General features: G+C 34.4%; 1 protein-coding gene across 1 annotated transcript in view; it reads left to right on the top strand.

Annotated features, from left to right (window-relative positions):
* The first annotated feature begins 1239 nt into the window (after nucleotides 1–1239).
* Nucleotides 1240–20401, top strand: part of LOC139475924 (synaptonemal complex protein 1-like) — a 33090-nt gene continuing 13928 nt past the window's right edge. Inside the window, exons 1-20 of the mRNA XM_071259140.1 lie at nucleotides 1240–1311; nucleotides 3453–3507; nucleotides 5002–5150; nucleotides 5333–5398; nucleotides 5692–5759; nucleotides 7429–7502; nucleotides 7680–7738; nucleotides 8309–8378; nucleotides 9731–9804; nucleotides 10644–10752; nucleotides 12016–12110; nucleotides 12509–12693; nucleotides 13330–13397; nucleotides 13798–13859; nucleotides 14749–14865; nucleotides 15589–15693; nucleotides 16784–16887; nucleotides 17808–17925; nucleotides 18193–18263; nucleotides 20140–20221. Of these exons, the coding sequence (XP_071115241.1) occupies nucleotides 1240–1311; nucleotides 3453–3507; nucleotides 5002–5150; nucleotides 5333–5398; nucleotides 5692–5759; nucleotides 7429–7502; nucleotides 7680–7738; nucleotides 8309–8378; nucleotides 9731–9804; nucleotides 10644–10752; nucleotides 12016–12110; nucleotides 12509–12693; nucleotides 13330–13397; nucleotides 13798–13859; nucleotides 14749–14865; nucleotides 15589–15693; nucleotides 16784–16887; nucleotides 17808–17925; nucleotides 18193–18263; nucleotides 20140–20221 (1803 nt within the window). The remainder of the gene's footprint in view (nucleotides 1312–3452; nucleotides 3508–5001; nucleotides 5151–5332; nucleotides 5399–5691; nucleotides 5760–7428; nucleotides 7503–7679; nucleotides 7739–8308; nucleotides 8379–9730; nucleotides 9805–10643; nucleotides 10753–12015; nucleotides 12111–12508; nucleotides 12694–13329; nucleotides 13398–13797; nucleotides 13860–14748; nucleotides 14866–15588; nucleotides 15694–16783; nucleotides 16888–17807; nucleotides 17926–18192; nucleotides 18264–20139; nucleotides 20222–20401) is intronic.

Here is a 20401-nt window from a genome sequence, read left to right as displayed (position 1 = left end):
ATAGAATATCTGATAGTTTCAAATCCTGCATCATATTGCCTTCATACAAATTTAAGATATTGGCAGGCACATCATTGCATTGAATTATATATACGATTTCAAAATGCGATATGTATCTAAATAAATATAATATTTTTTATGTACTTGATAAAAAAGGTATAAAATTAATGAGTAGGTGTGGCTTGAACAACTTCTTTCAGTGCGAATCATTGAAAAGTGACAAGAGAACAGACATGGGAGTTACCTGCCCTTGGTCAAGTACGCTGCATTATTTGGGGCATTAAATAGCCTATTTCAGTACGGCTGTACATGTTTTATCCCATTTTTGTTTTCAAAAATCATTTGAGGTATAATGTTGGCTGAAATAACTTGTGTGACCACAAAGCAATCTAAAACAGCAGGGTTTGAAATATATGGAACCAGCGTTCACGACCTTCAACTTATCTACAGATGGCGCTGCAGGGAAGATAAAAGCAGACGACGGCAAGGGCCGCCGAGTGACACTCCGTTTACAAACATAAAAATATTGTGGCCCTAACCTGTCGTAACATTGTGGCTGTCAATTATTTTTAAAACAACTAACACAACAGGTACGTATCCAAATATACCTTTTGACAAAAGTCTCAGGTTTTGACTGGCTAAGAAAATATATCTCCGCAAGTCATAATAAACTCGAAAACAGGAAAGTCCACATATATTCTGGTCTGTGTTGTTACAGTTGGTAACAAACTTTGTAACTGGGCTTGGGTGTATTCTATCCAACTTTCTTGATCCTGAGTAAGTATGTTAATAAAAGCATTACATAGCTATGATCAGCTGATAATGCATAATACTAATTAGAGGCGTTAATACTATTTAGAAGCGCAATCGATGTAGACTTTGTTTTCACAGTCACTGTGAGTCAGCAATATTTCAGCTATATCACGCAATATATCAAAGAAAGCAGTGGTTGATATCATGAGCAACATCCCTGGTACAATGGCAACACGTTTTGCCAAGTCACCCAACTGACTAGGTACTAACCCTGATGTCGGCTTGGCTAGATGTGCAAAAACCATCAAGAAGAAAGTGTATAAATTGTAATAGATGAGAAGTAGCAAGTATCCAATTATCTGATTTGTTTTCAGAATATTATTCTTTCAAAACACAGAAGAACTGATCTTATCAGCCAACACAGAATTAGGATTCCATTGGAGGAGAAAATTGAGTTCATGGACAGTTTCGAAGTTACAGTGGACAATGAAGCAAGCAAGACCACCAGTATTCAAACCATTAACACATCCGGAAAATACATCTTTGTTTAATTTTGAGGTATTTGTATGACTATCTTTGTTTTTGACTTATTAAAATAAACTTATTCTCATCGGATATATATTTAACATCTCCTTGATCTATTAGTTTTTAGGGGGCACGGGTGACCCAGTCGCCTAAGGCACCGCAATTCGCTGTGCAGAGTTGCGTCTCTTGGGCACGCCAGTAACCTATGATTGGGGGTTCGAATCCCGGTTCAGCCCAAAAATGTTTCTAGGTTTGTCAGCACCATACCCATGCTCGTGGGTTTCACCGAAGTGGTAAACGTCTGAGACCTGCATCACTTCGGGCTTTCCTCCCACATTAAGCTGACACGCCACGATATTACTGGAATTCTGTTAATAGCGACATTAAACCCACCTCACTCACTCACTATTAGTTCATAAGGAAATCATTTGAATGTCATGAAAATAATAAGCAGTTATAGCTGTTAAGTCGAGTTGCAACAAATATGGGATACTGGGAACCTGCCCTACGTATTTGTTTTCAAAAACAGGTAGCAGCTATGTTCAAAACTATCCTTGATTATCGAGTTTGTTATATCTCCATTCTATTATGATGAATACTCCGGGCTCATTCAGCACCATTTTTATGTTTCGGGAGTGAGATCACTATCTCCACTGCTCCTATCTTTTACTCAGGACAGAATTTCTTTCACTCCTGAAAACAATTTGATTGGACAGCTATTTTTAGCATTATGCCAATCAGTCTCAAAATGAAGCACTGGTAGCGAAAGGTTCTAGGGTATTTATCAAAACCCAATGGATATATTATACCAGTGTTAGAAATTGGCACTAGTCCTGTAGTCCTTGCCAAAGTGCCCAATAGTTAAGGTATCATAAGGACTGGTAGAAATTTGCAATTTTTAAGGGTTTTGCTAAATGTCATCATTATAAGGAGTACTGGACTAAAAATGTTGGTTTCTACCACTGAATACATTGTATAACAGTGTATGGTTCAAGTCAAGATCAAAGTTAATATTCCAGCATTATAAGACAAAGAGATGTAAAATGTGTCACTACAGTTTAAAAGTTGTACTTTTCATCAATATGTCAAAAAGCTAGCTTGTTTAAAATAACAAAGTGATATTGTCTGAAACTAATTTATCCCCCAAAAACATTATTATTAGTATTGATGACCTTCAAGTTAAGAGGTGTGAATATGCAAGGAAAAGTTGTAAGTTATGAATTTAGAACTGTTGTGAATCTGTCTTGAAACTTGATCATTAATTTATGGGTAGTGGAGGGGGCTCAGATTTTGTATGGGGACTGGATATTCTTTCAGCTAAATCTACAAAACCAGATATATTTTTTCCATTTAAACTTTGAGCCTAATTTTTATTTTTACAAAAAAAAAACACCTTGCATCAATGTATTTTTTATGGCAGACAATCTAATTTTATTTCAACAGTCTGAAGCATAATTATTTTATTCAAGCATTTTCTGGGACAATTTATATTTTTCTGATAAAATCCCAGACCCCTCAGAGAGTATTATTGTTGTTGTTCCCGTGGATAGTTTGTAATTTTCCAATTTTCACTATAAAAAAGGAATCCTGTGTATTTGACTAAATTTTCACATTTCCGATGAGTCAGTTTTTGATGCATCATACTTCATATCAGTCAGTACTGGTTCCAACCGAAAACATATTTGTAACTGCTGCCAGATATACTTTTGTTTGATTTGTGCTTTGTATTAGAAGTATGAGGTCGAGTAAGCAAGTGAAGCTTTGATAGTACAGATGTACTGTCACTCAAAGTATTGAATAATTAATGGCTGTGTTGTATTATAACTGCAGACAACTGAAATTTTAGATTTAAGTGATCCTTAGCTTCAAATACTATGCGAATGTCAATCCAACACAACGTCATCACATTTTACTAAAACTTTAAAAAACTTCAAACTGAAAATGATAATAAATTGTATTATTGTGTTTATTTGTTATGGTTTCACAACTTGTATATATCTACTGCAAGTAATACTGCAGGTTTGTTCTGTAATTCATAATTATAATTCATTCAAAATCCAAATCTAATCAAAGATGCCCTATTCTAAGAAATAATATTCAGTTTTAGTTCTGCCAAATTCTTTAGGACGTACTACTATTATACGTTTATGTGTTTTGCTCTATCTTTACAACAGCCCCCAGCTTCAAATGTAAGGACATCAGCTCCTGTTCCTTTCCTTCGGTTAAATGGTAAGTCATAAACCTGTGTGTGCCTGAAAATGTTATTAATTGAATTTTTATTACCATATTCAACCTAAATTTAACAATAACCCATCTTACTAGATAATAATAGTCTTCAGCCAATAGGTGTGCTCCAGATTGTTTTGAAAATCTGTTAAAGGATTATGAATGAAAAAAAGCTGTTTATAAGAGTCACGCATGGACAGTTGCAGATCTAGTCAGTACATGTAATAATGTTGTAGTCATGAAGGGCCTAAGTACATGTACTACTAGATATGCTGAATGGGCAAAAGAAAGTTAATATGTGGATTAACAAAAGAAACATAAAATCATGGACAATGAGATGCACACACAAAAACACATTCATAGATCATTCAAACAAAAGTATAACCTGCAATAAGGTACATCAATATGAAAAATAGCAGATGCATAATTGAGATCCATCCATACAATAAACACACTGATACATCAAATACCCTAAATTGATAAATACACCAGATTAATACACATGCATTAATGTGTGAAGTCCAGGTAAACATCCTGATAATCAGCATAAGAAGAAGATACATCATGGGACTGAGCGAGTAACAGGTTTTACACTGCTTTCAGCAATATTCCAGCCATATTTAGGTGGAGGATCAATAAAAAATGGTCTTCACACTTTGTACCCAAATCAATTACAGGCCTTTGGAGTGACGAGTTAATGCTTTAGTAACTAGGCTACCCAACACCCCCACATAAACATGTGAATTTGTATCTTACAGTATATGGAGGTACATGTAAATAGATTATTAGGCATCATACACCTGCAGAGTTTATGTCTAACTTTCTACTCTCTACTAACAATCGTTCTACAACACATAATGAAGATAAGATGTCATTATTTGTAAAATGAATGTTAACATCAGCAGATTTTATCAAATTTGGGTAATTAAATGTTCTTAGTATTTCATTTTAATTAATATTATCCCTAAACAGACAAAGAGGTAGAAACTGTAGATAATACAGTTGGTTCTGTATATTCTGAGCTCTGGTAATAAAAACAGTAAAAAAATTGCAATGGTATTTCCGCTGTTTCGTGCTCACGGTAATGTCTTTCCATGGGGGAAAAAAAAACATCCAAACTCATAATTCGTGTATAATGCGCACCCCCTTCTACACAGCTGTGTTTTTTCGAAAAAAAGTGCGCACTATACTCAAGAAAATACGGTACATTTAATTGGTTAATCTCTTTAACTTAGTTTTTTGGGCCAGACCAGTTTTAATTCGTGTAAAATATATTTTCTAAGCCAATGTGAAGAGATGTGTCATAAAAAAAAGAATGGATCAGGGTTCAGTTAACTGACAGTTGAGCGTGTTAAGGTCAATCAAAAAGACAAAATCATTCCATGCAGCATATTAATAGGATAATATTTTGAAATAATAGTTGAAAAAGCTGCCTATATTATTTTTTCTGCTATTTGTTATCTGTTTCTTCTGAGATGTTTTCTCGCCTGTTTTTAGAGAATCAAAATGTCAATAACCAGACTGAGCTTGGGCAACATCAAGATGTTGGCACCGAGCGACTTTCATCACTCCATGCAAAACTTCATCAAGAAGCAGACAAAATTCGAAAATGGAAAGTTCAAATTGAAATTGAACTGAAGCAAAAGGTAATCTAAGTTATTTATTGTAGTCTCTTACTGTAATATCGGGTAAGAGGATTATAAATAGTTTAAACTACAGAGGATAACATTACGATTTTAGAGCTGTTTCTTTATGTACAATGTAAATTAAGGTACAAAGTAGGATTTCAGATTCATGTATTTATTAAATGTTTATTTGACATTCTCAGGAGAAGAAGATACATGAGGCATCTACTACAAATGAATCGCTTCGAAAGTCAATTTTAGAGCTTCAGGTGAGTGTAAAAGTGTTGAACATGGAAAGTGGGTGAAATTTTGTAATCCCACAATTTATGTGTAGAGGATCATCAGAAATGTTTGCATTGTTTGCACAGAGGTGGTGATGCATACCGGTACATTAAATATGCATGGTGATGGCATTGTTTGAATAACTTCTAAATACCACTTTTCTATTTTTAAGGATGACGTCTTAAAAGAATGCTAGACCTAAGGGACAATGGTATTTCAAACACCTTAAACCTAAATAGTTACACCTAACATTTGAATTGCTTGTTTCTACTGTTCTCAGCTCCAGAATGAAAATCTTAGCTTAAAACTTCAGGAAGAAATGGGCAATAGAGAGGAGATTGTTCAGAGGTAATCTACATCATATTATATACTCTCTGAAATGAGAGACAGTTAAACCATGGCCAGTTGATACAACTTAAGACAATGAAAGATATCACAAATTACTGGCAGTTGTCACCCTGTTGATTCCGGGTTGATTCCGGGTTGATTCCGGGTTGATTCCAGGTTGATTCCGGGTTGGTTCCGGGTTAGAATTGGTCCCCAGCAACGTATGCTCACAGTAAGGGGCAACATAATGGAACAGGTGTTCAGGCTTGGTGACTTGATTGATGGCGTGTCATCGTAACCTGAAGGCGTGGATTGTTGCTCATAATATCAATTGCTGGATTGTCTGATCCATAACAGATGATTGATAGGCTGACGTCGTATAGCTGGAATATTACTGAGGGCAGCATTAACAATAAATACACACACTGTTACTGTTACATTGTAACTTTGTATGTTGTAGAAGATAAAGCAGAGCATTGAATATGTAGGAGGTTATCCTTCTGTTTTCAAAGTGTTCATTCCAACACTGAATGGAGAGAATGGAGATATCAACCAATTTCTGTATTACATTTGTATGGCAAATGAGGAAAAGGAAGGAAAGCAATAAGATCTGATTACATGGCTAATTAACAGCCACTCCCTCCTTTCTTGATGGGGGGCACGGGTGGCCCAGAAACCTATGATTGTCGGTTTGAATCCCGGTTCGCCCCGATTATGTTTCTAGGTTTGTCAGCACCATACCCATGCTCGTGGGTTTCACTGAAGTGGTTAAAGTCTAAGACCTGCATCACTTTGGGTTTTCCTCCCACATTCAGCTGACACACTGTGATATAACTGGAATACTGGCAAAAGCAGTGTTAAATCTAACTCACTCACTCACTTACTTGATGGCAAAAGATTTAACTATATGTATCTTCAGTGTTTGAAATTAAGGGGCCCTGGAGATTTCTTTGCTATAGTATTTGAATCTTGTGACTCCCTCAATATTTAACTTTTAACATTAGGTTATGACAAGGACTTTCTTGCTTAATTTCAAACACTGTATCATGTGCTGTTGAGCAACAGTGCCTTGCACTAGTTTGGTCCATATACTTATTAATATTTGTGATAAACCCTTATAAAACATGTAATAAGATACTCTGCTGTGTTAAAGATTTTAGGGGGTCTTACAGGGATATATATAGACCTGCTCAGAGGCCCTGAGTCTGTAGCAAATGACAGTAACAATTCCCAAATTGAATTTTCCCAATACCTCAGATTTGATGAAATAAGAATATTAAAATAATCCAATTTTTAAAAATATCACAATATTTTCCCACTTTGCGTGCCAGGGGCATGTTGTTTTGAATCCTCTATAAATCCCTGGGTCTTAGGGTCCTTGAGATTTGCAGCTAATTTATTTGAATCTATGGACCCTTGGGTCTTTAGCTTTTATATCTTGACCTGCATGCTTGACTTGTTTCTTTAACAATTTTTTCTTTTAAATGTATATATAAATGTACAATGTATAAGTGTACACATCTACAATATGACGCAATTCACTTTTCTCACATGATATGACTTCTGCAGGAATGGAAGGAACATATTAGTGCCAAAAATATTTACATATAGAACATGTTAATAGTGTCAAGTTAAACAGATATAAGGGTGTGAGCTTGTATATATATTTGCTTAACCTCTCCCATTTCAGAATCAGTTCTACAAGACAGCTTTGTAATATTCTCAAAGACCATGCCGTCAAACTGGAGGAAAAATTGAATCATTGTAAGTAAATTCCACAGGACTTGTATGCAAAATGAATGAACTTGCATGATTGGTAAAAAATAGGCTTGTTGACATGTTATAACTATATTATACAAAAAATAGTTAGGTTGCAATCAGTTGATAATAACTACTTATTCAGAAGTTTTCTTTGCATTAGTATTTTGTGTTTTTTTTCAGGTGAAACAGAAAGAACAGAGCTGAAGTATTTAGAGAAAGATCACCTTCATCAGTTTGAGGTTAATGTTCTTTAATTATCCATTATGCATATCATGTCTTGACCCATTCTGTGGCCATAACATATAATGCCACTGAAAAACAACTTAATTTTAGGCTTAATTTCATTCAGCATATAGTGTCCATATTCTTAAAATTCGGCAGGGATAAATAAGAATGAAAGTTTATGTTTATCATGTCAAAACTTGACAGGTTTCTTATGATAAACTATTCATTGCATGGATAACATTATGAAAAGTCAGTCCCTATCAATTACAGTTGTGTGGTAGTTGCTAGTTTGGGATGTCTTCCATTTCCAAAGGTAGCATTGTTAAATATTCATGCTGTTTTGTGTAACAAATCTTCTGTTACTCATATTTCCAAATTCTTGTTTATGCTTTTATTGAGACCTTTAAAAACTAATGCAAATATTCAAGAAAAATTCAGGTAGGCCATAGTGGCTTTTGCCTGTTATTCTTTTTGTGAAATGATATGTTTCACTTTGATCTGAACATTATCCATATAAAGAAACATTCAGATGTTTGTCAATAAAAACTGATATACCATGGACACATACTGGTATCTGATTCCAGGAACTGTCTGCAGAATTCAAGAAATTGGAAATCACAACCACTGAAAGTTGTAACAGGCTTGTCAACCAGTGTAAGCATATCATTAGTTGATGTCATCATATCTCTGTTGTGTTATCTTCGAGATTAGATGTAGGAAGTGCTGATCAGCAATAAATATTTGTATCAGTTCAGTACATTTACCATATTCACTGTATTAAGCACACTATTCAAGTATGCGTCCCCTGACCAACTTCTAGATCAATCTGTGAGCACCCCATACTAAGACCGAAATGTTACATGAAAGTCCATATTTGCTTGTGTATTTTACAGAAAATGCAGCACAGAATGGGTATATATAATGTGCCTTGTAACTGTCATTAAAAATGTTTCAGTTTCATCAACTTTTGAACTAAGTTTGTTGACAACTGCCCCATCTCCGAAAAGAAATTTGACTGATTGTGCATGTTTTTAACAAGTATATTCCTTTGGTCAATTATCAAGGCACCTGCCGTGCTTATTGTGGCAGAGTCAGTAGCCTCTGTATTCATGCCAAGATATAACAACCTAATATTAGCAGATTTTTTAAGCATTCAGTTGAAGGGCCTTGATCTCACTGTGAAGATTCAGGTAGAAAAGGTCTTTAGCAACCCAGGCGACTATGCATGTCGTAAGAGGCAACTATCAAGATATGGTGGTCAGACTCGCTGACTTGGTTGATGCATATCATCGTCTTCCAATGGTGTGGATTGATGCTCATGATGTCAGTCGCTGGATTGTCTGGTCCAGACTCGATTATTTACAGACCGCTGTCATATAGCTGAAATATTTTCCAGTGCGGAGTTAAACAATAAACAAACAAAAAAACATTCAACATACAAAGAATGAGAATCAATGGGTACTTGTCATATCATTTATTATGCTGCTCAAAATAAAAGTTTTCAATTTTCAAATACCAGGTATTATTGTGATTAACCTCATTGACCCAAGATCTCCCTAATTTTCTAACACTGCTTATATTCAGTTTCATAAAAAATTGACGGACTTGCTCTTATTTCAACAAAACAGATTTCACAGAATTTGGTCTAAATTATAAAATTGGTGCAAGTAACATTGGTGACACTGACTAGTAATTTGGTAAGCAACCTGAATTTGAATCCATGGAAGAATTTGAATATTTTAACATTTGAGTTTACGATGGTTTGTTTCTTGACAGTACAAAAAATGGGAGCTTTGTAGAATTTTTACATTTTATAAATAAGAATGATGTTTTTATTAGACCAAGCAAATAAAAAATGGAGGGATTTACGGTGAGAGAATGATAGTTTTGTATTGCATAATGTTATTACAACAACTATAATATAATAATTGGCTTCTGTATGTCTTGTTGAACTTTTTCTATGCATCACCAATTCCTAATTTAAAAACAATATTGAATTTTTTCAGTGCAGCTTGAAAGGGATGACCGTAGCAGGCTAGAAGAAGCATTAGAAACAAAACTAACTGAAGCTGAAATTCAGGCATGGGCATATTTCATGTTTCTGTTTCATGTACTACTGATAATGTTTACTGTACCTTGCTGTATAAAACTTGGATAAAAATGTCTTCAAAAAGACAATGACTTCTGGGAACTAAAAATGTGAATGATGATGCCATATGTTGTTGAAAGTATGTTGAAGGCATTGTGATTAAAATCTACTGTGTTAGACAATGTTGCTAAAATATAAGCTAACTTTTCTCAAAACTGCTTTACTTACTGCTAAGTATCAGCAAAGATGTTTTGATATCAGCATTGATGACATACTAAAAATACACTGGAGCAGCAAAGATATGTTATGGTAGCCGTTTTTGAAATGCAAATTGAGATTTGGCATGGAGGTAGCATGTAGGGGGAATCAACATACCCGTATTACAGTCTGTCCTCTTTGAGATGGCCAATGAAAGCAAGTAAGATAATACAGTACAACAAACCTTAATATTTATCGTACCCATGAAGATCCGGGGTAGAATAGGTGTTCAGAAACCCATGCTTGTCGTAAGAGGCGACTAAAGGAATCGGGTGGTCAGACTTGGTTGACTTGGTTGATGAATGTCATCGTATCCCAATTGCATGGATCAATGCTCATGATGTCAATCACTTGATTACCTGGTCCAGATTCGATTATTTACAGACCACCGTCATATGGCTGGAATATTGCAGAGTGCGGCGTAAAATAACAACCAAACAATAATATTTATCGGTATAACACAATATTATATTCATGTTATAATATTTGAATCAAATTGTGTTTGTAGAATGAATTACATAGATAAATTGCTTTTGAAATGGATGACTAATGCTTTTGTGACTTTGTTTCAGCTGAAAGTTTTAATGGATCAGTGTGATGAAAAAGACATAGAAATCAGAGATGTCAGAACGATGCTGCAGAGGAATGATGAAAAGATACATTCTTTAGAACAAAGCAATGGTAGATCAAGGTTCTTTCTGGAATTTGTTAGCCCCAAAAAGCAGACAAATAACATATGACTTATCGGGACTGATTACACAAAAAATGTGGTTATTGTCTCACTCTGCGTGGAAAAAAAGAATTGTTAATATACAGATAGATCTTGACCAAATCAGTTTATGAGCTTTGTAATTAATAACAAAATAATCATTATCACATGTGATAATAAATCATATGTTAACTTTAAATGCTCAGGCCAGGATGAGATCTTTTTCTGTAATCAGGCAAGAATGGATGAAAAAGACCAATGAGACACCTTCAGCAGGATTTCACTAGCATGGTTATACAAAGTCATTTATATACTAATTATGTGACTGTTGAATAGCTTGCCAGAAAGGAGATGTGGGTTTTAGCTATTTGGATTTATTTGAGGTCCCTAAGACACACTGTACTCCACAGAGATGGGAAGAAAAAAAATCTACATCATGTATTAATAACCTCCAAAGGTTTTGAAATAATTTCGTAGCCAACATTCTCAGTTCATGTTGGCTATCAACTTCTGAGATGGAAAGATGCAGATAAGACAGTTTGATGATGTAAGGCAAGAACTGTATGGACAGCTGGTTGTCCACAGCTTACACCTCTCTGTTAAAGAAAAGGCCTGCCGGTGGTGTCACTGATGACCCTGCCATCGATTCCTATTGTGTTCCATGCTGGCTCTGTGCCAATCTGGAACCAATGGCTCAGATTTCTCTTTCAAGTGAATAAAACATGGCATTATAGCACACCTAGAGCAACAAATGATAGAAATCTTGAACTGACTTTACTTATGCAGACATGTCTTGCACTTTGTGGCTATAAATGCCATGTCAAAGTCCATTCCATCTGGGGGCGGTCGGGTAGCCTAGTGGTTAAAGCGTTGGCTCGTCACGCCTAAGACCCGGGTTTGATTCCCGACATGGGTACAATGTCTGAAGCCCATTTCTGGTGTCCCCCGCCATGATATTGCTGGAATATTGCTAAAAACGGCGTAAAACCATACTCACTCACTCACCATTCCCTCTGACTTTTCACTGCAATGATTTTTTCAAGCTCCTATTAAAGTTTTGTCAGTAATAATAGCTTTTAAACAATTGGAAATTACATGTGACTGAGGGACATCATGTACCAAATATATTTGTATCGTGTTTTGATATTCTCACTTTTGTCGTTCAGTATTGTTTTTTTACCCAAACTAGATGTGTGTTTTATGGTTGAAAACAAATGTTTGCTCTCTCTCTACAGCCACTTTCCATCAGAAGTCTGAACAACAGCTTGCAGAGATTAAATTGAAAGATAGTGACTTGGTTACAACATCTGAGCAGCTTCACTTTTTTCAGGTTATTGTTCTCAATTGTCAATGGAAAATTGAACTTCTGCATATAAATTAGATGCAGAAATATGTGTGAAATCACCAAGAAACCTACAACATTAGAACTCATGAACTAAAGATCACTAAGCCCCCATCCCACCTCAACACACACATTTTGAGGCAGAAAAGGATACCATAAATGTCGTAAGAACCAGTGATGTGTGACATTGCTGTAATTGTGGGTGTTACTTCCTTTGGCATATAAGTACATTCATTCATTCACATTCAAAGAACATTTACTCACTTGTGCGTGTTAGATTTATTCAAATATTTGTACTGTGACATCATAGTTCACTAATGCATACTTTAGTAGTTTAAGATTCCTGCCATCATTCTGATAACAATGAATATTTATGATCATTACAGGAAGAAAAAGTACAGAATGAAGCAAAAGTAAAAGAGTTAATTGCTGAAATGGAAAACTTGAAAGAGGCCAAGAGCACACTGGAACAGACTATGGTTTCTTCAAATACAGAATATGATGCTAAACTAACATCCCTGCAGCAACAAATTGATGGTTTAAATTGCAGCCTTCTTTCCCAAGTTGAAATGTAGGACACCAATTTTATTGTTTTGTGATATCAAGTTACCAGAATGAAGATTATGGTTATGTTTGCACATGATGCATAATTTCTGATCAGGTAGTAATTGTTTGGGTACTGTAAACTGTTAATTACCCTTTAAGTAAACAAGTTAAAGAACATAGTGATTATGGATTAACTTCACACATTATATATAAAGCAATTTTTTTTAAATTTTGAAAAAATAAAAAGCACAAGGTAATAATCAACACAGAGCATAAAAGAACACAAAGCAACCAAAACATAAATTATTAACTACTTAAACACTAATTAAATACCATCTTTTATACAACACCAAATTATGCCTTTTATTGTTAATACTTTCTGGCTACAATTAACTTAGTTCATATTACCACAGAGACCATAATTAGAGTAAAAATTGGCCCATATCTACAGTTTGGCACTACAGTTTTCTAGGGGTTTGTGTATCATTCGGCACTCCTATAATATGGTTTATCAACTGATGGGATACAATTTAAACACAACTTTGTCTGCTGTGATGTGAATTTTTCAACCTTTTCAATAAGCAAGCGGTCAATGGTCAACTGACCTGATTTCCAGCAGTATAGATCCATATGCTTGTTTCATAGTTTCTCTTTGTTTCAGCTGTAGGAAATATGAACAACAGTTGTCAGAAATGTCATCTCTGTCTGAAAACTTAAAGAGTTCTAAAGGTAAACTTCACTTTCAGGCAACATGACTGCTTCCCTTTGGTTCCCTATACCACTTGCAGAAATGCTGACATCATATGTTTCGGGGAAATATAATTTAAGCATAGCCTCCTAATCATATAGTGATCAGTAATAATAATAGAATCCGTTTCAAATTTATCATAAATATGGCAAAGAAATTCATTGTATCATATCAATTTGATTCCGGGACTGGTGGAGGACATCATAGCAAATATCATTCAGTACAGGTGAGCTTCTGTACCAGTGATGTTTGGGCTATTGTTTGCTACAAAAATGTAAAAGTACTGGAATGTATATTTTACCAGTAGACTTGGGCTTCTGAATACTGGCTAAAGTTGCACACTGTCATTGCTATATATGCATATATTTTCTATACACTCAGATGTTCTTATGCTTGAGAAGACTGAGCTGGAAGGAACTGTCAGTGCTTTGAACAAGGACATTGTAAGAAGATTCTATTTATTTCTTAATTCATCACTTGGGAAGAGAAGGTCCAAGGGAGTTCATGGTGTACTGGGTTGTCTGTCTTCTAGTATTTCTAAGAAACCATAATGTGTGATATGATTGTAGAAACTACAAATGTTTCAGGAATCTTTTTTCTATAAAAACCAAAACCCATGGAATTTACAAAAAATGTGCTTTACATAAAAAAATAATATCTTCAATTGTGGAAAATATTTAAACATCATCTTCTCAGAAACACATATACCCAGAGAGCTGATATATTTTGGGAGAGTATGTGGCGATACAATAGGGTTCAGATTTTAATATGGTACTACAATGTATTCAGAATGAATTTTTTATCTGATAATTATAAAGAATGTCCAATTTGAGAAATATCATACTCCCCACAAAACTGATAGACATTAGCAGCATGCACATGCCAGTGGCACATATCAAGTTCAGACTCACATTAACTTTCATTGCGATGAGCATGTTGCAAAACACTTATTTTTTTCCGTATTCTGAACAACCTCTGTTATAAGGCTATTTTCACTACGTTGCAAGACAAATCAGATATTTGAACGATGCCGGACACGTTCACAAAGGATTTAATTTGAGTGAGAAAGAAATATTTCTGTTTTCGATCTAAACTAACTTTATTGTCATGCCTGATTTGGCTCTTAACATTTTTTTTCAACTAAGGCATTTAATTAGTTTATCTGCTTTTTAATCCCCGTGCCTGTAGGATGTTTTATTATTTACGAGTTTTACATCTGCATTCATTATCAGTGTACTATTTGAAATGCATTGGAATACTTCCTGTGTGCATGTATGACTATTAAGAGATGATGAATATTATATTGAGATACAAACATTTTTAAACTAACAGAGTGAGTATCAGAGGACAGTTGATGAACAGATGAAAGACAATGCTTGCTTCAAAGAAGATCAAAGGCAACTTACAGGTGAACTGCATGAAAGTAAACAACACATTTTGGAGCTACAGGTAGAGCTATTTTCCTAGCATGGTTATATTTCTAGTATTTAATATGGGTTTTATATGGAGAATATATGTTATTGAAAAGTAATAAATCACCAACTGACAAGCATGCCCCTGGGTTTCTGTCAAGGGATATATATTATTATATGTATACATATCTATATGTTTCATATTAGGTGAATGAAATCACTTGTGATATATTGTATAACAATTTGTACTTATAGAAATTATGTATCAGGCCATCAATTTATTTTAGCCATATATGTTGATTGGCCATTCCTATAGTGCAGATCCATAAATTTACTGAATTGTAACATATGATTGTGTTATCAGCATAATATTGGGTCTGTGTTCCTTGGTATGCCACCCGTGAAAATATCTCCTTTCCCTCATCACTCAGTGAGAGAAACATGGTATTTCATTTGACACATGGAATAATCTCTATATATTTATATGTTAACTGGAAGCACCATTTGTGAATTTGAGATATTGTCCCTGTGTACCTGTAATTATGGTAATCATTAGCTGCTACAAAGATCAGTATCATAAACGTTGTGATTCAAACTTGCTAAATTGTCTAAAATACCATAGTTTAATTCCCATTTTAAGTTTTCTATATTTATGTTCACTTTGGCATCATTCACCAGAACCTTTACTACACAGGTCCCAGTATCTGGCTGAGAACTATTCATAGTGATATGAGATGAAAACCATTCAATCTTCTTTCAGAAAGCTATTGAGTGTGAACAATCAGAAAAATTACAAAAAGAGGAAGAGAACAAAGGCTTGCTTGACAGAATTGCCACCTGTGACATCACAATTCAGGAAAAGCATGTTAGTACAGTGAGACCTCATCAACTAGAATAATTAGATACATGACTCAAGTCATTGTTATTTCATGAGAGAAAATATGTGTGTCTGAATCTTAAGTTATTATAATTTTACACTGCTAAACATTTTTAGCTCATCTGACATAAAGTCAAGTGAGCTTATGTTATGCCTTGCTTGTTGTCTGTAAACATTCTGTCCTCAGAAACATCTGGACCAATGAAGCTGAAACTTCATATCCTTGTCCCACCAATAATGGTACCTGAATTTGCTCAAGACGTTCGAATTAGATTTTCAATATGACCGCCATATGCGTCCATATTGAAAAATCTATTTGTAATTCAGCCATATTTACTCCAGATGTAAAGATATTTGGTGTATATGGAGCTGGTATTGGGGTCAAACATATATATATATCTTCCTTTTTTTGCAATATTTTATATTTCTTCTTGGTTTCATTTTTGCATTGTGATAACACTGAAACCTGAAAGTTGTTATGAACATTACTCAACCAGTTTGTTTCAAAATGTGATGAAATTTTGTAAAGTTTGTTGTTTGATATTTTATCAAATAAATTTTGACATTTTGTCAATCCGTGTCATGTGTCTCAAAATATATTTGGTTTTGTTAACTTCTTTTTCTCTGAAATTGCCAGACTAAGGGAGCTGAATGTTTCTCCTTATGATAACATCATATTTTGTTGAAATCATTGAACTTTCATGTTATAAGAGTTATTAGTAAACATTCATGCAGAACATATTTGAATATCAATTCTGACAGCAACTTTTGTTAACATGGTTAAATTATCTTGTTAGCATTTTTGATTGTTGACTACATATCCAGGTGAGCTACAGAGTTGTGGCATTATGTTTTAGATAATATTGATCACAAATTATTGATGAATGTGTTATCATTGTTATTGACTGTATTTTTCATGATAGTAGACTTTCATACTAATATAGCTTTGTTTTGAATATCAGGATTTATTGAAAAAATACATTGTGATATAACTAGAATACTGTTCAAAACAGCTTTAACCCCAACTCAATCACTATTGAAAATATTCTTAATATCATTTTTCATAATTAACCAACAGGAGGAAAATCTAAAGGCAATACATCAGTGTCAGATTTTGGAAGATCAGCAACAGGTTTTCAGAACAGAACTTCTTGATCTACAACAGTCTCTGATGGCGGAAAAGTAAGTATAGCTTTGCAAGAAGTTTTCTCCACATATTCTGTTCAATACCTTTCACAAATATTTCAAATGCTTTTTTTAAAGACATGAAAAAAATCCAATTGAGAAAATTCCTTAATACCCTTCTTTGATTGGAACTTTAGGTGTAAGAATCTGAAACATTGATAGGATTCACATTTATTCGTGCCATTGAAATTTAAAAAATATAAGCTTTCCCAGAAACAAAATTGGTAAAAATTAGAATATTGAAAATCTTTTGAAACCTTCTTGTCAGAAAGCACACAGCCAGGCAGGCTGAGACTTTGTGAAGATGTATTTGTCCATAATGTGATGTGGATTTGTTCATGGCTTGAAATAGAAGTTGTTAAAAATGGTTTAGGTGCGATATTGTCAGAAGATAACTTTTGGAGCTTAAATTTTGGTAGCATAACAGCTGGATAATGATGACATTTATATAAGGAATATAACTGTATTTTGTAACATTGAATTTTTTAAAATATAAAACAAATATGGTTGATAATGCGAAGTTACAAATTATATAATCAAGCATCACAGTATCCCATGATCATTGTTTTGAATTTAAAAAAAATTATATAACATTACCGAGAAACTGCAGTGCCATATTGGATGATACTTGACAAAGATGTTTGTTTTCAGAATATTGTTGTTAATAAGGTTTATAGAGTTGTAACTTAATGCCATGTGTCCACTAACATTAACATGATCAAACAGATCACATTACACACCCAATTGATATGAAAGTGTGAAGTGATAGTTTGGGATTTCACCCCATGTAGAACAGTAACCGTTCAGTTTACCCAGGATGTACCTTAAAAATCTTGAGCGTCTTTTTTGCCTTTAGATTGCTTTTATAGACTGCTTTCATTCCAAAATATAAGCAGTATCACGTTGTCTATCTTCAGAGAGAAGTTGACAAATACTTCCATTTTGCTTGACAACACTCGAGGAGAACTCAGTACCAAAGAACAAGATTTCAAGTCCTTAGAAAATGAAGCAAAGAAGTTGAATAAAGACTACGAGGTTTCTATTATGTTTTACATTTTGATCATGAAGGAAGATTAATTATTCTCTTTAAAAAATGCATGTACAGGTAATAGTTTTTCACTATAAATATTTACACAGAGTGACATTAAATAACTACTGAAAGCGACATAAGAATCACACTTATTATACAGTAAAAAGTTTTGTACTAATGATTTATTCATTATTTTTTGTTTGTTGGATTTTTGATACTTTGTACAGCCCATGAAATGAGTTCTATGTTTGCTTGGTTTTGTTTTGGGGCAGATGTTACAGAAGGACCTCAAGAAAACAGAGGATGAACGTAGGAAATTGAAGGATAGTTTGACACATATGGAGTAAGTTTTTTCTGATGGTTGCTTTTCAGTTTTATTAAGTCAAAAAGTCATGTACCCTCTGGAGGATGCCTAATGGTCTTGACAAATCATACATACATGTATTAATATTTTACTTAAACAAGCATTATTTTACAGCATCAGGGATTTATCTAGGATTTTCAGTTAAGTGCCCTTGGTAAGAAATTTTGTGTATCTGTAATTACGAAAAGTCCTTATTTTCATATGTCAAATTCAGTTAGTGTAAAACTAAGTGTTAGGTCACTTTACTCTTTCTTGGTTCATTTAATCAGTGAAATATAAGTCACATGTACAGTTTATGATTTTAGCCACTCGTAAGAAGCCAGGGTCCAGTGAAATTCTGTTCTGTCTCGTAAGCGCCATCTTCCCGAGGCAAGGGAGTTAACCGACTACTATAGAAGTCCAGGTTACACCATTTGCCGAACTAGGCTGGAATTCCGGAGAGATACATTTTGTCTGGACTAACGAGCCTATGCCTAGTCCACTCAAGAACTAGATATATTCGATTCGTAAAGAACTTGGATTTGAAATGTGCAAATTTCCGTCAACTGCAGGATTTGCAAGGTGTGTGTACCGTCAACTGGGCGTCGACAGATATTTTCCAAATCTTTTCATGTTTCTTACCAAGGTGCTCAAGTGATTTGATGCACCTCGCTAGGTAAGACATGTTTATTACAAAAGAAATCTGGACTATCTATAGTCTTGACTGATTGACGCCATTTTGTTTGAAGCAAATGCAAGTGATATGAGAGGTAGAATCTGATCAATAGGAGGGACATAGAAGCGACATAACTCATAATAGCGACTGGTGACGCTATTATAGAGCCACAAAATTCAAGCCAAGTTCGGCAAGGGGGGAAACTGGACTTTTATTATCAGTCATTGCCCTTGCCCGGGAAGATGAGTGAGCGCATTTAATAACAGTCTATGTAGTAACACTAAAGTCTTCTTAAAACGATGTTAAGAGCCTTCTTCGGGCTAGTAAACTCAAAAGTTTATGGCACAGACTGTAATTATGTTCAGTAGAATGATATGAACTTCATGTTAGAGCTAGGAAACAATGTTAAATGTACCAAACTGAGTGTTTCAGTATCAGTTATCAGTATGGTATTTTTGTTTCAGACATCTTCACACACTTAAATTCCAAAGGGCACACCTCAATATCTTAAAGATTTTAGGTGTGTCCTGTGGCACTCTTGAAAAATATACGTTTTAACATCCTGAACTTGATAAATAATAACTTGGTGAACTTGATAAACAAAATAAAGGATTGGGAACCATTTGCGTGCAAAGTATTAAAATCATATTATGAACACTGAAACAACAACTAATATGGGAAGTCAGGGGTCGACTTTTTAGGCATATATAAAGGCTATCCAAAAGGTTGACTTTGCGTACTGATACCAGACTTGGTGCTCATGCCACCACTACCATTTTGTACTGACCTGACACAAACAAGTATTTCCTGTACAAAGTAAAACAATCCATTAAACACATCATAAGTGAACTCATGGACTCATCTCCAAAAATATACCCATAGCAGCTTATAGGAATGAGGTAGGAACTGTTTGGTGGTTTTAAACATTACTAAACAACTGAATATGTATTAAGCATGTAGAGTATTTGTTATCAGAATTTATACAATTAGAGCTTTGTTTCACTCCTTGTTCAAATTTGATTTTACATGTTAAGCCAAGTGTTTAAGTTTGTCTGGGGCCAAAATGGCCATGATTGCTACAGGTATCTCTACAAAATGTGGAATAATTAGTAATGCTCCCCAAAATCTGTGCAGACCCCTACATACACAATATACAAATATGTTACATTATGAAATCATTGCAATTATAATTATTTTCAGGGAGGAAAATGAACAACTGACACAGAAAACACAAGAGTTACAAGATATCATCAATGAATTGAGAGATGAAAAGACAGAACAGGTATGTTTGAGTTTATCTCATTTTATAGATTGCCTTGATATTTGTTATCTCAGCTAGCCATAGACAAGTTCATGTTTTACATTGGTGCAGTAGTGCCTGTTCATCTTTCATTCTTTCAAAAGTAAATCATTTATAACCATTTGTTGGGTGTATGTTCAAGCTATTCCTGTATACAGAAAC

Source organism: Haliotis cracherodii, unplaced genomic scaffold (assembly GCF_022045235.1).
Source record: "Haliotis cracherodii isolate W230 unplaced genomic scaffold, xgHalCrac1.p SCAF_3, whole genome shotgun sequence".
In the NCBI taxonomy this organism is placed as follows: Eukaryota; Metazoa; Mollusca; class Gastropoda; order Lepetellida; family Haliotidae; genus Haliotis; species Haliotis cracherodii.
This window is presented reverse-complemented; position numbering and strand designations above follow the sequence as displayed.